Genomic DNA, 17,499 nt, shown 5'->3' on the forward strand with positions numbered 1-17,499 from the left:
ATAACATGTCAGATAAGAGTGGTATCAGTGGTGCACATACCAAGAGGCCTGAAAAATATTTCTTTATTCCTGAAAAACAGAATTCTTGAACGTCATGAGCATGGGAAAGTGGCTCATCCCTCATGTATTTTATGGTATTATTAAGACCAACAAAAAACAGAAATTTGTTTGCACTCATGACAGTGGTCTGTGCTGTTGTAGAAAATTTAAGAGGAAGAGCAAGTGCCAGAAACTTGAGTGCTATGCATCATTGGTACCAGCAGCACTATGCTCAGAAAATCTCAGTGCAGGGTTTGGATCATTGCTTCAGCTTGTTTTGGAAATCAAGACCTTATGAACTGAAAACATGGACCTAGAATACTTCCGGAGCCTTGCCAATTCCATGTCCAGACATCTGCAGGTGGTAATCAAGGCCAAAGGAGAGAGAACAAAGTACTAAAATGTAAGTGTGACATCATCTTTGAAATTGTATGGAGAGGTGGACAAGATTTTTTATGGACACTGTATATCCTCTTGTTATCTTTATTCAATATGTCCACATGTCTTAGACCATTTGGAATCAACCTGGTCAACTTTTTCACTCATATTCCACTTACTACCACACCTTTCTCATTTTGATATTCCATAACCTTTAACCTGCCTCACACCACATATTGTCCACAGACATATCACTTCCAACACCTCCAACTTTTTCCATTTCTGTGCACTTAGGACTGTTAAACCATCAGACATACCATCTTTGCCCTAAGGACTATTATACCATCAGACATACCCATCTTTGCTCTAAAAGACAGCGACTTCTTCCACGTACTCTTCAGTGCACCCAGGACCTTAGGTCCCTCTCCCAACCTGTGACTCACTTCAGCCATTTCAGCCTCCATACATCCATCCACTGCCAAGTCTGCTCCAAGTCAACAGGGGAAACTACAGAATAGTCTCTGGGTTTGACTGAAGATGGTGAGCTCTGATTTCAGTGTAATATACCTTAGAGTAGATATGAGCAAATGAGGCCATTTTGTGTGTTCCTGGTGCTGCTTGAAACAGTGCGTAAGAATAAGAATACATAATATTTTCTCCTGCCAAGTATTCGTCTTTTAGTTTTTTCTTTCATAATGAAACCTGTACAAATGTTTATTAATTTCTCTTTCAGCATCATAGAAAATGTTGAAAGAAAACTAAGATATGGTGATATGTAACTGCAATTATTTTTTGCAGGTATTGCTTATGGAAGTGGTCCACATGTATTAGCATACACAGAAAGTGGAGAGTTGTATTCATGGGGACACAATGGTTATTGTCAACTTGGAAATGGATCCACTAACCAGGGCCTGACACCTTACCTGGTCACCACTCATCTACATAATAAACGTGTGACGCGAGTTGCAGCAGGATCACATCATTCGTTGGCCCTAACGGAAGAAGGGGAGGTTAGGCCATACAAAATTCTGCATCTTAATGTATTATGTATTACGTATCATGAGTATTCACTCCTCTGTAGCCTCTCCCACAAGCATGAGAGATTCTCTAGGATATCATTGCACTATCAAGGTTACATCCTTTTAACCCTCAGTATTTCAAGTGAGGAATTGCTTACCTTCCTCACCCTTTAGAAACCGCCGAACCATGGTATAGGTACACCACTGAATTTTCGGCAACTGATGGTTCGGCACCTCCTTTAGTCCAGACAAAATTATGAGGGAACTTGAAATTACTGCGGCCACCAGACTAGTTTACTGGGCGGCCACAAATGGCATTGTGTGAAGGGGTGCACTTATTTACCTTCTTTACACTGCACTTGGTGGTGATACCGCAATTCTGTCAGATTCTTAGTTTATTTTGCTTAGATTTAACCCTAGCTATGGCTTCTAAGGCATATGAGAGTGTCAGTTGTGGTGTCAAACATAAACACCAGTCCATATCGATCCAAGATAAAGTAGAACTGTTGAAAAAAATGGACTGGTGTTTCGGTGTGTAAGCTGTGTGACATCTACAGTATTGGTTCATCAGCTGTTTATGATATAAAGATGCAAAGGGAGAATATATTGATATTCTATGCAGACAGCGATTCCAAAAAGCAAATGAAGATTAGAAAAATTATGAAATATGGTAAGAGTACTGAGCATGATCAGGTGATGATGGAATTGTTTCAACAGCATCAGAGTGATGGAGTGGACTTGTCAGGTAGCATGATAATGGACCAGGCTAAGATGTTCCATAAAGAACTTAGATTACAACATGAGCGTGACTATAGTGAAGGATGGCTTCAAATATTCAAGAAGCATCATGGAATTTCCATGAATAAAGTGTGCGGAGAAAAGCGGTCTGGAAACCACGAAGGAGCTCCAGAGTATGTGGGCGAATTTGTGAAACTCATAGCTAACGAGCACCTCAGTCCTCAGCAGGTGTATGAGTACCTGTATTTCAATCATTAATTTAACTTATATTTAATATCAGTTTAATTTAAATTTCTATCAGTCCATGGTATACTTTAGAAACATGGGAGATGTATAATTAGTGGGTTAGAGGTATGTTGATGATTTATCATTATGTTACCACGGTTGGTTGGGCAAAATAGTTAATCCGGCAAGGCTTTGGAACCAAGAGTGCCGGAAAATCGATGGTGTACTTGTTGCAGCAGCTTGATCTTTCTAGCCCATCTCCAGCCAGTCATACACAGCCACAGAGGTTACACCATCAGTCGATTTACTCGTGGCTCCCAGGTAACTCAAAATTCTTTAGGATCACTTGTTGACAGGGTGTCTGCTGCCAAATTGGCTTTTCCCATCCCATGAATCAGTATGCATTTTCTTTACTTTTTTTATGTTAGTGCATATAGTTTATTTTAACTTTCCAGAAGAAGGAACAGGGAAGGAGGCCAATTGAAGATCTTCATGATTGAGGCCATTTTGTGCTAGTTAACTTCATGACTGTTCCTAGCATTACAAAGCCAAAAAAATAGAGGTCTTCAAGAAGAAAGGCAGAGAAATTTGACTGGAAAGCACGGACAAGCTTGTCAGCAGCACTAACAAAGCCAAGCACTGCACTTAACCTTTTGTTTCAAACTGAACTGTGGTCAGGTGTGGACTCAAATAAGTGAATGTGCAAAAGAAGAGACAAGAAGAGAAAAGACTTAGGAACCACTTCAAATAAAATGTTTGGAGATGTTATGGAAAATTTTTAAAAAGCAAGACCAGAAGATAAAACAACTAAAGAAGGAGTTAAAGAAGCTGAGGAATCAGTTCTAGGATCATGAAAGTTGTTATGAAATAAGAGAGGAACTTCGGGATCTGAAAGATAAAATCTATGGGTATGAAGATAGATTTAGTTTAGTGGAGAGGATTCAGGAGTTACATTGATTTATTAAGGAACAAATAAGTTCTGATGGGTCTTTTCTAGATGTCCTTGAGGCTAGAAAGATCTAAAACACATACAGAATCTATTGGTAGTAGTAGGCAGGAAGTTACACAAGGAGCAGCTTTGGCACTTGTTCAGTTAAAGAAAAGGACTAAAATGTAGAAAATCTATTGGCAGCAGTGGGTAGGAAGGTGCAGATGGAGCAATTTCAGCAGCTGATCAACAGGCACAGAGCATAAAGATTGATGTAGAGGAACTTAGACCCGAAGGTCATACACAGAGGCATACTGGAAATTAAATGACATGGTAGAAAGAATAATATGTACTGTTAGAGAGAGAGGAATTAAGAAACTTTATGATCTGCTGGTACTTTTGATATGGAAGTGCCCTTTGAGAGGAATTTTCATGCTGGAAGAAAATTTTTCAAAAATAAGGAGTTGAAGCAAGAGGTGTGTCCCTGAAACACAGCCTGCAACATGAACAAGTCAAGCATTAGCACCAAGATTATGAAAGCCTTTGCTGGAGTTACACCAGTTTCAGGAAAGACTATGTCCAGTGTGCTAAATCCACTGTTGGAGAAGGGGGATATAATGTTAACATAACTAGATGATTGGAATCAGATAATGAATTCCCATTACTTCTACCCTCATCTGAGGAGGCCTCACAATTGCACCAACATGTGGGGCAGACTAGTTCTGCATCTGACATCAAACCACTTCAGGCTCGTAAAGTTTGATTGGTTAAGGAAATGGCAGAATTTCACAGCATCAGCATGGGGGAAAGGCTGCTCGTGCTGACCATGTTGCACTTTCTACCATTCTTGAAGGGTTCAGGCAGTTTGTTGAAGTCTAGGATCGCACACCTCAGTAAGTGGTCAATATCAACAAAATTGGGCCTCTTTGAAAGATGAAGCACACCAGGATATACTTTTAAAAGGAAGAGCATTTGCCACTTGGGTTTACAGCAGTGAAGATCAGACTACTCCCCTACCTTATGGAAATACTGCAGGCGACCACAAGTGTAAGTCATTGGTAATTTTCTACCCCTAGAATCCTTGGGCATTACAAAGACAGCCTTCACAGATGTTTCATGTAAGTTGTAGGACGGACATAGAAGCTTGGGTCACTTTTATACTGTTCGAGGATCGGCTCATTTATAGCTTTTCATTTTATTTTTACATATTTGCCATTTCCTGAGGTAGCTTCAAGAACAGATGACTGATCCCTAAAGGGAAAAATCCTCACTTGGCCCTCTTCTTTGTTTCTTCTTTTGGAGAAGTAAAACATGAGGGGAGATTTTCCAGCCCCTCATTCCCATCCCTTTTAGTCACATTCTACAGTCCTGAGAGATCATCATCATAGTCATCAGAGATGATTCTGCATGTAGTGTCCTCCTTTGATGTAATTTTTGTTGATCTTGTATTCATTTATTTATAGTGAGACATTTGTGCCGTTGCTATAACTTATGATGCTTCTCAAATGAAATACCCTTTGCGTAACACTTTCACGGTTTGAATACTAACGGAAATTACTGTAGGATGTTTTTCATAAGATATAGATTTTTCAAGGGGGTCATGGCCCTTTGGTAATGATCTACATATGCTGCTCTTGGATCTCATAATTTAACCTGGGGCTATGAAGTATAGGGAGGATATTATTTGCTATTGTGTATTCAGCTTTGGTCACCTCAGTGTTAAAACTCTTAACTTTTCTGACATAAGGGGTGTTATGTTATTAAAGGGTAAGGTGACAACTTTTCTGACATAAGCGATGTTATGTTGTTAAAGGGTAAGGTGACACGAGGGATGATAATTATTTTGTTTATACCTATGAGGGGGTTGTTGTTTCATGTGTGGTGAGACAGTATGAATTATGTACATGTGTATATATTTATATGTCTGTGTGTGTATATATGTGTACATTGAGATGTATAGGTATGTATATTTGCGTTTGTGGACGTGTATGTATATACATGTGTATGTGGGTGGGTTGGGCCATTCTTTCGTCTGTTTCCTTGCGCTACCTCGCTAACACAGGAGACAGCAACAAAGCAAAATAAATAGATAAATAAATAACCTATGAGTTAACCTGATTGTGGTTTATGGTTTGCATACAATGGGTTATTTCCTCAACCAAATATGTGAGGTTGAGTTTTGGTTTCATTGAATGATAATTGCTTTAGTTATCAGTTTTCAAGACAAATGCACTCATTAAGTTTCAACTCATTCCTTATATCTTTGATAGGTATTCATCACATTTTTTTATGATCAGAATTATACAATATATTGTGCTATACCTTTGATTATTGTCCGTAGTAGATTCAAGTGGTGTATATGTCTATATCATCTCCAGTCAGACTTCTGTAATAGAAATTATTCGTCTTTCATACACAACAGGTGTTAGCTTGGGGTCAGAACAACTGTGGGCAAGTTGGTTCTGGAACAACAACAAATCAGCCTACTCCACGGAAAGTCATTGCCAGCATAGGTGGACGACGTGTGGTTGATATAGCTTGTGGGCAGACTTCTTCAATGGCTGTTATGGATAATGGAGAGGTTTGTCAATTATTTTTTTTGTCAGTCAAAAGGCCACTCTATTCTTTATTTTTGTGTGGAGCAACTTTTCTAGAATCTTTAAATGCTCCTATCACAGCACATTTCTCCACACTCATTTTATTTTCTTTTGTTGTGTGAGGCAGCTCCTACAGAATCTTTGAATACCCCTGTCACAGCACATCTCTCCACACTCATTCATTCTTGACCCTTAGTTATATTTCCATAACTGGTGGGAAGTTTAGTATAAGAGAATCCCATTGATATATATTTTTGAGAGGACTAAGGAACACACTCCTCTTTTAAAAGATGAAAAGATTCCTCTCATCCTTTACCAGGTAACCTTTTTTCTTTCTAGAGGTAAGGCAATTTTCCAGGTTTCCAAGGAGGTATTTTGTTTTTCCTCCATAAACAATTGGTGTGCCACTGTTATGCAAAACCTTGTAAATACTTTGAATCAGACTTGTATGTCATGTCAGTTAAGTGAATACATGATAAAGATGGTGCATTATCCTTGTAACTCCAATTTTCAAATTAGTGCATGCTTTTGCAGAACTGTTAGACTTTTATATTTTTTTGATATGAATTTTTTATACAAACACCATAAACTTTATAGTAAATGGACCTCCATTTTGTTGCGGTTAATATTGCTCACCTTATGCATTTTTGGGCCACATGGTCATGCACATAGGTTCAAATCCTGGTTGTGGCTGTTGGGCTTCGGTTAGCTGGCTGATAAAATGGTTACTAACCTTAGAGTAGAGAATGGATGTGAGCCAAAGCAGTAATCAAGTATGGAAAAAAAGGGGGGGAAAATATGTGTTTTTGATAATTGAGTGGCAGATATAGGGTGTTTTGTTCAGGGTGATGTGTGAAGTGAGAGGGTCAGGGAGAATGGTTTGGTTAAGAGAGAGGAGGTTGTGAAAGCTTTGCGGAAGATGAAATCCAGCATGGTGGCAGGTTTGGATGGTATTGCAGTAGAATTTATTAAAAAAGGGAATGACTGTTTTGTTGATTGGTTGGTAAGGTGAAATAGGCGATGGGGGCCTAAACATGCAGGAGGGTGAAAGGCATGCAAGGAATGGATTGAATTGGAACGATGCGGTATACTGGGATTGAAGTGCAGTCATTGGACTGAACCAGGGCAAGTGAAACATCCAGGGTAAACCTGGAAAAGTCTGTGGGGCCTGGATGTTGATAGTGAGCTGTGGTTTCAGTGCATTGCACATGACAGCTAGTGTGAATGAATGTGGCCTTTTTTGTTTGTTTTCCTGACACTACCTACCGGAGGCAGGGGGTAACGATGCTGTTTCTTGTGGAGCGGGATAGTGCCAGGAATGGATGAGGGCAAGCAAGTATGAATATGTACATGTGTATATATGTGTATTCATACTTCTTCATCCATTCTCGGTGCCACCCCACCCCACAGGAAACAGCATTGCCAACTCCTGTGTCAGGTACACATTTTTCAACCAACCCTTAAGGGAAGATGAACAGCTGAGTTGACTGTGGACCGATTGCTTCAACCAAGATTTGAGCCTGTGCACTTAACCTCAGGCAGCCTGTGAATGCATCATAGTCAGCAACACTAGCCACTACGCTATGGAGAGCTGTGATAAGAGAAAAGTAGTATCTTAATTTTCAGTTTTGTATAACATACTCTGAATCTTGATTATTTTGTTTGTTTTCTAGGTATATGGTTGGGGCCTGAACAGTAATGGACAGTTGGGTCTGGGAAATAATGTGAATCAGCACAATGCATGCCGAGTTACAGCCCTCCAGGGAGTTGTTATCACAAAGGTTTGTTCTAGTTTAGAATTTATATAGTTGCTATATTGTATGAGTGCAGTTTGAACCCCTCTGATATAACAACATTGGGATGTAAGCGATGATGGATTATGGAATTTTCCAGTTCAAGGGTGTTCTTGTGTAAGCATTATGGAAAAGATATATAACAAATAGTGTTGAATTCTCTTGCAGATCCTATACTTGTGCCAACAAAGGTATACCTAAGTATCACAGATTTGATATGCATGGGACCAAAGGGCCTTTAAAGAGTTAGTGTATTTGTTTGCATGTAAAATTCATCATCATCCTACACTGTTATTTTTTCATAGATTAACTTCAATATTTCATCCTCATATACTTGCATTGTGTTGTAATTGATATTGTCTGCCAAGCAGCAGGCAGAAACCACCTCACCATGCATCACCAGTCACTCAAACAATTACCAGATTGCCTTACTGTTTGTTATGTGTTCTGATGAGTTTTGTTGTAAACAATACATAATTCTTTAACATTTTTATCCTTTAATTGTATGGGCTAATTGCAGTATGCTATAAACTAGAAATCAAGGGAACTTATGTAAACCATCCTTAGATGTAATCCAGTTGTAGTCTAATATGCTGAATGCCATGAATACTTTACCAAACATTTCCATATCCATACACTTAAAAGAAAGTTCATACATTTTTGCTACATACCACGTGAGTGAGGTGGCATCCAGAACAGATGACTGAGCCTTGAGTGAAAAAATCCTTTGTTGGCTCCTTCTTTACTTTCTTTTGGAAAGTAATACAGGAGAGAGAATGTCCAACTTCTCACTCTTGCCCTTCCTAGATGCTTTCTACAACATGCATTTGATTTTTTTTTTTTTCTGTCTCCCGCGTTTGCAAGGTAGCGCAAGGAAACAGACGAAAGAAATGGCCCAACCCACCCCCTTACACATGTATATACATACGTCCACACACGCAGATATACATACCTACACAGCTTTCCATGGTTTACCCCAGACGTTTCACATGCCGATTCAATCCACTGACAGCACGTCAACCCCGGTATACCACATCGATCCAATTTACTCTATTCCTTGCCCTCCTTTCACCCTCCTGCATGTTCAGGCCCAGATCACACAAAATCTTTTTCACTCCATCTTTCCACCTCCAATTTGGTCTCCCACTTCTCCTCGTTCCCTCCACCTCCGACACATATATCCTCTTGGTCAATCTTTCCTCACTCATTCTCTCCATGTGCCCAAACCATTTCAAAACACCCTCTTCTGCTCTCTCAACCACGCTCTTTTTATTTCCACACATCTCTCTTACCCTTACGTTACTTACTCGATCAAACCACCTCACACCACACATTGTCCTCAAACATCTCATTTCCAGCACATCCATCCTCCTGCGCACAACTCTATCCATAGCCCATGCCTTGCAACCATACAACATTGTTGGAACCACTATTCCTTCAAACATACCCATTTTTGCTTTCCGAGATAATGTTCTCGACTTCCACACATTCTTCAAGGCTCCCAGGATTTTCGCCCCCTCCCCCACCCTATGATCCACTTCCGCTTCCATGGTTCCATCTGCTGCCAGATCCACTCCTAGATATCTAAAACACTTTACTTCCTCCAGTTTTTCTCCATTCAAACTTACCTCCCAATTGACTTGACCCTCAACCCTACTTTACCTAATTACCTTGCTCTTATTCACATTTACTCTTAACTTTCTTCTTTCACACACTTTACCAAACTCAGTCACCAGCTTCTGCAGTTTCTCACATGAATCAGCCACCAGCGCTGTATCATCAGCGAACAACAACTGACTCAATTCCCAAGCTCTCTCATCCCCAACAGACTTCATACTTGCCCCTCTTTCCAAAACTCTTTCATTCACCTCCCTAACAACCCCATCCATAAACAAATTAAACAACCGTGGAGACATCACACACCCTTGCCGCAAACCTACATTCACTGAGAACCAATCACTTTCCTCTCTTCCTACACGTACACATGCCTTACATCCTCGATAAAAACTTATCACTGCTTCTAACAACTTGCCTCCCACACCATATATTCTTAATACCTTCCACAGAGCATCTCTATCAACTCTATCATATGCCTTCTCCAGATCCATAAATGCTACATACAAATCCATTTGCTTTTCTAAGTATTTCTCACATACATTCTTCAAAGCAAACACCTGATCCACACATCCTCTACCACTTCTGAAACCACATTGCTCTTCCCCAATCTGATGCTCTGTACATGCCTTCACCCTCTCAATCAATACCCTCCCATATGATTTCCCAGGAATACTCAACAAACTTATACCTCTGAAATTTGAGCACTCACTCTTATCCCCTTTGCCTTTGTACAATGGCACTATGCATGCATTCTGCCAATCCTCAGGCACCTCACCATGAGTCATACATACATTAAATAACCTTACCAACCAGTCAATAATACAGTCACCCCCTTTTTTAATAAATTCCACTGCAATACCATCCAAACCTGCTGCCTTGCCGGCTTTCATCTTCCGCAAAGCTTTTACTATCTCTTCTCTGTTTACCAAATCATTTTCCCTAACCCTCTCACTTTGCACACCACCTCGACCAAAACACCCTATATCTGCCACTCTATCATCAAACACATTCAACAAACCTTCAAAATACTCACTCCATCTCCTTCTCACATCACCACTACTTGTTATCACCTCCCCATTTGCGCCCTTCACTGAAGTTCCCATTTGCTCCCATGTCTTACGCACTTTATTTACCTCCTTCCAGAACATCTTTTTATTCTCCCTAAAATTTAATGATACTCTCTCACCCCAACTCTCATTTGCCCTCTTTTTCACCTCTTGCACCTTTCTCTTGACCTCCTGTCTCTTTCTTTTATACATCTCCCACTCAGTTGCATTTTTTCCCCTGCAAAAATCGTCCAAATGCCTCTCTCTTCTCTTTCACTAATAATCTTACTTCTTCATCCCACCACTCACTACCCTTTCTAATCAACCCACCTCCCACTCTTCTCATGCCACAAGCATCTTTTGCGCAATCCATCACTGATTCCCTAAATACATGCCATTCCTCCCCCACTCCCCTTACTTCCATTGTTCTCACCTTTTTCCATTCTGTACTCAGTCTCTCCTGGTACTTCCTCACACAAGTCTCCTTCCCAAGCTCACTTACTCTCACCACCCTCTTCACCCCAACATTCAGTCTTCTTTTCTGAAAACCCATACAAATCTTCACCTTAACCTCCACAAGATAAGTCTAAGCAGTGTTGCCAATAAGCGACTGCGTAAGCAAATTGTCTTCGAGTACTGTTTGTTTGGCCAAGAGAGGTCGGTCATTGCTTGGTCTCGTAGTGGTGCTGTAGGAGATGTCATCATTCTGGTCATGCAGTACATTGCAGGAGACCTCGATCATTTGATTTTGCAAGGTGTTCAGGAGCACTCAACCGTGGCTTGGCCTCGTGGACCTGCTCGTCAAAATCATTACCTGGTCTCGGGATGTTGCTGCAGTAAGGAGAAGAACCATCATAATGGAGATCCATCATAATGGAGTTGCACGGACTGTGATCCTTGCTGTGGTTACAAGAATGTTCTTCCGCCCACCAGTGATGCTGCTACGTTTGTGAATCAAGAACCATTGCAACACAAACCTCGCCAGGTGGTAGAGTGTCCCACAGTGTATCGAGACAGACTTCCCCAGAACTTTTTTAAAGGGGAAGTAAATGTTTATAGTTGTGTTACTGGAGTGATAGTTTTCATACATGGTGCTTTGACAAGAAAATAGTGAAATTGAAAAAAAAAAAAAAAAAATGTAGCTTAGACATTGAAGCTTATTGATACAGTGGTTAAATTGATGAGAACTACTATTGACGTTTGTGTAAATAAATTATACATTTCCCTTTTCCATAGCCAGAGGTTGAACCATTATGTGACATTCATTTTCTCATTTCATTTCAAGCTAGAAGTTTCAGTTTTCTAAATTATTTCTTACTTTTTTCATATGTATATATATGTATATGTGTGTGTGTATGTATATGTATATATATTTTTTTTTTTTGTTATTATACTTTGTCGCTGTCTCCCGCGTATATATATATATATATATATATATATATATATATATATATTTTTTTTTTTTTTTTTTTTTTTATACTTTGTCGCTGTCTCCCGCGTTTGCGAGGTAGCGCGAGGAAACAGACGAAAGAAATGGCCCAACCCCCATACACACGTACATACACACGTCCACACACGCAAATATACATACCTACACAGCTTTCCATGGTTTACCCCAGACGCTTCACATGCCTTGATTCAATCCACTGACAGCACGTCAACCCCTGTATACCACATCGCTCCAATTCACTCTATTCCTTGCCCTTCTTTCACCCTCCTGCATGTTCAGGCCCCGATCACACAAAATCTTTTTCACTCCATCTTTCCACCTCCAATTTGGTCTCCCTCTTCTCCTCGTTCCCTCCACCTCCGACACATATATCCTCTTGGTCAATCTTTCCTCACTCATTCTCTCCATGTGCCCAAACCATTTCAAAACACCCTCTTCTGCTCTCTCAACCACGCTCTTTTTATTTCCACACATCTCTCTTACCCTTACGTTACTTACTCGATCAAACCACCTCACACCACACATTGTCCTCAAACATCTCATTTCCAGCACATCCATCCTCCTGCGCACAACTCTATCCATAGCCCACGCCTTGCAACCATACAACATTGTTGGAACCACTATTCCTTCAAACATACCCATTTTTGCTTTCCGAGATAATGTTCTCGACTTCCACACATTTTTCAAGGCTCCCAAAATTTTCGCCCCCTCCCCCACCCTATGATCCACTTCCGCTTCCATGGTTCCATCCGCTGACAGATCCACTCCCAGATATCTAAAACACTTCACTTCCTCCAGTTTTTCTCCATTCAAACTCACCTCCCAATTGACTTGACCCTCAACCCTACTGTACCTAATAACCTTGCTCTTATTCACATTTACTCTTAACTTTCTTCTTCCACACACTTTACCAAACTCAGTCACCAGCTTCTGCAGTTTCTCACATGAATCAGCCACCAGCGCTGTATCATCAGCGAACAACAACTGACTCACTTCCCAAGCTCTCTCATCCCCAACAGACTTCATACTTGCCCCTCTTTCCAGGACTCTTGCATTTACCTCCCTAACAACCCCATCCATAAACAAATTAAACAACCATGGAGACATCACACACCCCTGCCGCAAACCTACATTCACTGAGAACCAATCACTTTCCTCTCTTCCTACACGTACACATGCCTTACATCCTCGATAAAAACTTTTCACTGCTTCTAACAACTTGCCTCCCACACCATATATTCTTAATACCTTCCACAGAGCATCTCTATCAACTCTATCATATGCCTTCTCCAGATCCATAAATGCTACATACAAATCCATTTGCTTTTCTAAGTATTTCTCACATACATTCTTCAAAGCAAACACCTGATCCACACATCCTCTACCACTTCTGAAACCGCACTGCTCTTCCCCAATCTGATGCTCTGTACATGCCTTCACCCTCTCAATCAATACCCTCCCATATAGTTTACCAGGAATACTCAACAAACTTATACCTCTGTAATTTGAGCACTCACTCTTATCCCCTTTGCCTTTGTACAATGGCACTATGCACGCATTCCGCCAATCCTCAGGCACCTCACCATGAGTCATACATACATTAAATAACCTTACCAACCAGTCAACAATACAGTCACCCCCTTTTTTAATAAATTCCACTGCAATACCATCCAAACCTGCTGCCTTGCCGGCTTTCATCTTCCGCAAAGCTTTTACTACCTCTTCTCTGTTTACCAAATCATTTTCCCTAACCCTCTCACTTTGCACACCACCACGACCAAAACACCCTATATCTGCCACTCTGTCATCAGACACATTCAACAAACCTTCAAAATACTCATTCCATCTCCTTCTCACATCACCACTACTTGTTATCACCTCCCCATTTACGCCCTTCACTGAAGTTCCCATTTGCTCCCTTGTCTTACGCACCCTATTTACCTCCTTCCAGAACATCTTTTTATTCTCCCTAAAATTTACTGATAGTCTCTCACCCCAACTCTCATTTGCCCTTTTTTTCACCTCTTGCACCTTTCTCTTGACCTCCTGTCTCTTTCTTTTATACTTCTCCCACTCAATTGCATTTTTTCCCTGCAAAAATCGTCCAAATGCCTCTCTCTTCTCTTTCACTAATACTCTTACTTCTTCATCCCACCACTCACTACCCTTTCTAAACAGCCCACCTCCCACTCTTCTCATGCCACAAGCATCTTTTGCGCAATCCATCACTGATTCCCTAAATACATCCCATTCCTCCCCCACTCCCCTTACTTCCATTGTTCTCACCTTTTTCCATTCTGTACACAGTCTCTCCTGGTACTTCCCCACACAGGTCTCCTTCCCAAGCTCACTTACTCTCACCACCTTCTTCACCCCAACATTCACTCCTCTTTTCTGAAAACCCTTACTAATCTTCACCTTAGCCTCCACAAGATAATGATCAGACATCCCTCCAGTTGCACCTCTCAGCACATTAACATCCAAAAGTCTCTCTTTCGCACGCCTGTCAATTAACACGTAATCCAATAACGCTCTCTGGCCATCTCTCCTGCTTACATAAGTATACTTATGTATATCTCGCTTTTTAAACCAGGTATTCCCAATCATCAGTCCTTTTTCAGCACATAAATCTACAAGCTCTTCACCATTTCCATTTACAACACTGAACACCCCATGCATACCAATTATTCCCTCAACTGCCACATTACTCACCTTTGCATTCAAATCACCCATCACTATAACCCGGTCTCGTGCATCAAAACCACTAACACACTCATTCAGCTTCTCCCAAAACACTTGCCTCTCATGATCTTTCTTCTCATGCCCAGGTGCATATGCACCAATAATCACCCATCTCTCTCCATCAACTTTCAGTTTTACCCATATTAATCGAGAATTTACTTTCTTACATTCTATCACATACTCCCACAACTCCTGTTTCAGGAGTACTGCTACTCCTACCCTTGCTCTTGTCCTCTCACTAACCCCTGACTTTACTCCCAAGACAGTCCCAAACCACTCTTCCCCTTTACCCTTGAGCTTCGTTTCACTCAGAGCCAAAACATCCAGGTTCCTTTCCTCAAACATACTACCTATCTCTCCTTTTTTCACATCTTGGTTACATCCACACACATTTAGACACCCCAGTCTGATCCTTCGAGGAGGATGAGCAATCCCCGCGTGACTCCTTCTTCTGTTTCCCATTTTAGAAAGTTAAAAAAATACAAGGAGGGGAGGATTTCTGGCCCCCCGCTCCCGTCCCCTCTAGTCGCCTTCTACGACACGCGAGGAATGCATGGGAAGTATTCTTTCACCCATATCCCCAGGGAGAAGAAAGATCATGAGAGGCAAGTGTTTTGGGAGCAGCTGAATGAGTGTGTTAGCGGTTTTGATGCACGAGACCGGGTTATAGTGATGGGTGATTTGAATGCAAAGGTGAGTAATGTGGCAGTTGAGGGAATAATTGGTATACATGGGGTGTTCAGTGTTGTAAATGGAAATGGTGAAGAGCTTGTAGATTTGTGTGCTGAAAAAGGACTGGTGATTGGGAATACCTGGTTTAAAAAGCGAGATATACATAAGTATACGTATGTAAGTAGGAGAGATGGCCAGAGAGCGTTATTGGATTACGTGTTAATTGACAGGCGCGCGAAAGAGAGACTTTTCGATGTTAATGTGCTGAGAGGTGCAACTGGAGGGATGTCTGATCATGCATTTGATATGTGGGTGGTATTCTTTCTCTCCTATCCCCAGGGATGATGTACTTAAATATGATGCTAGAAATTGATTGAACAAAGTTTGCCTCTCTAACAGTTCTGATGTGGAACACTTACAATATGTTAGGCATAATACTAACTCCTCCTAGATCTCTTATACATACAGATTCCCATTGCTTATTTCCCACTAGGTATTAAACTCAGTGAGGCCTTCTTTCACTGTACTCCATTCTTTCAAAGGCAAACCTCCATCCTTCTGTCTTTCATTTATCATGTAAAAACCTGCTTCTCCCATTTGCACTGTATTAGGAGCTCTACCTTTTTAGGGTCCCTTATTATGATCTTCAACATTATGGTAATCATTAAGCGTCTGTACACTGTCGACATTCATAATTTCACCTTCCTGATTCCATTCATCCATTTCCCTGTCACAATGGGGGTCCTTCAGTACTCGCACACACACACACACACACACACACACACACACACACACACACACACACACAAGGATATATTTAGCAAATTCATCACATTGCACTTTAGGCCAAAACTAGAATGTGCTCCTCAAGTTTGGTCATCAAACCTAAAAAAACACAGAAAGCTAATATAAGATAAAATGGTACCAAAATTAAGAGAGCTAAGTTACAGGGAAAGGCTTAAGGCTTTAGATGTGCCAACCCTGAAAGAGGGAAGAATAAGGGGTGACCAGATTACAATCTCTAAGTTTTTAAAACAGATGGTTGATATAGACAGTTAACAGTTCTCCAGGAGATGTACGGATAAAGTAACCATAGGACTTAACATGAAATTAAGCAAGAAACTTGTCAATAAAGATGTAAAGAAGTACTTTTATAATATAATGGAGACAGCATGCATAATTTTGAAAAGTTGTATGATAGAGAATGTTTAAAAGATTGTGCCCTACTTAGTGTAAAAGTCCCTCCCCATACAATACAAATAGGTAATTACACATATTGCTCATATACACAGCATTACGTGCTGTTATAGACACAGTAAAAAGAAAATTCAGGGATTTTATGGGCTTCATTAGTGTGATGGGTAGTGTTACTGACTATGAGCCTGCATGGGCCAACCCTGGGGTGGACCCACATTAGTTCATGTCCTGGGTGTGGCAGTTATCCTACACCCAGCTTAAGTATTCATCCTTCCCTTAAGGTTGGTTGATGAATGAGTACCTAGGTGGCTTAGGCTGAGGTTTGTGTGTGTGTGTGTGTACACTTACATAGGAGTAAAAACAGGACACAAATATACAAGGTAAGAGAAAGAGCAACTTGTGTGTAAAACCCTCCTCGTAATACAAGCATTAATTACAAAAAGGCAGTACTCCAGCCAGCCAGCTTATGCAAAGTACAAGAGATCAAAGAATGAGTCTGGCAGAATTAGAAAGGAGGAACAGAGGTATTTTAAAAAGAGTATTGTGAACGAGGCAGGTGAAAGTCCCAATTTTTTTCATAAATTCGTCAGAAGTGGATTGTCACTTAAAGAGCATCTGATCAGATAAAGAGTTTTATAGGAAAAAATAGTTGTGGATAGTGAAAGGATGTGTTAGATATTGAATACCAAGTGCAAAGTGTCTTCCCAGTGGAAGGTGATGTAGCCCCGTCTCTAGTGAGATGGAATGGAAAGGAGCTTGAGATAACTAGAAAAGACTTTAGCAGAATGCTAAAAGGTTTTGACCCATACAAGGCTCATCATCCTGATGAAATTTAATTTTAGTGATGGAGATGTTTGCAGGTGCAGTAGACCTGGTGTTGCCAGAGAAAGACAAAGTGCAAAGGGAGTGGAAAAGGATAGACATCATACCCATCTATAAGAATGGAGATCAGGAAGAGGCATTGAATTACAGGCATATTTACCTGAAAAGCATGGTCTGTAAGGTAATAGAAAAGTTAATCAGAAAGCAAATAGATGTCTTTCTAAAGGGTAGAAAAG

The 17,499-nt window shown here is 40.7% G+C and overlaps 1 protein-coding gene across 5 annotated transcripts in view; it reads left to right on the forward strand.

Annotated features, from left to right (window-relative positions):
• The window catches only part of LOC139748567 (RCC1 and BTB domain-containing protein 1-like), a 93,762-nt gene that overhangs the window by 6,680 nt on the left and 69,583 nt on the right, over positions 1-17,499 (forward strand). For all 5 annotated transcript variants that reach the window (XR_011712771.1, XM_071661607.1, XM_071661606.1 and 2 more), the window contains exons 3-5: positions 1,216-1,427; positions 5,750-5,908; positions 7,598-7,705. Coding sequence is in view for 4 of the 5 variants with exons in the window: in XM_071661607.1 (XP_071517708.1) it covers positions 1,216-1,427; positions 5,750-5,908; positions 7,598-7,705 (479 nt within the window). In the remaining variant the exon portion in view is untranslated. The remainder of the gene's footprint in view (positions 1-1,215; positions 1,428-5,749; positions 5,909-7,597; positions 7,706-17,499) is intronic.

The sequence above is a fragment of the Panulirus ornatus genome, chromosome 5, assembly GCF_036320965.1.
Source record: "Panulirus ornatus isolate Po-2019 chromosome 5, ASM3632096v1, whole genome shotgun sequence".
Taxonomy (NCBI): Eukaryota; Metazoa; Arthropoda; class Malacostraca; order Decapoda; family Palinuridae; genus Panulirus; species Panulirus ornatus.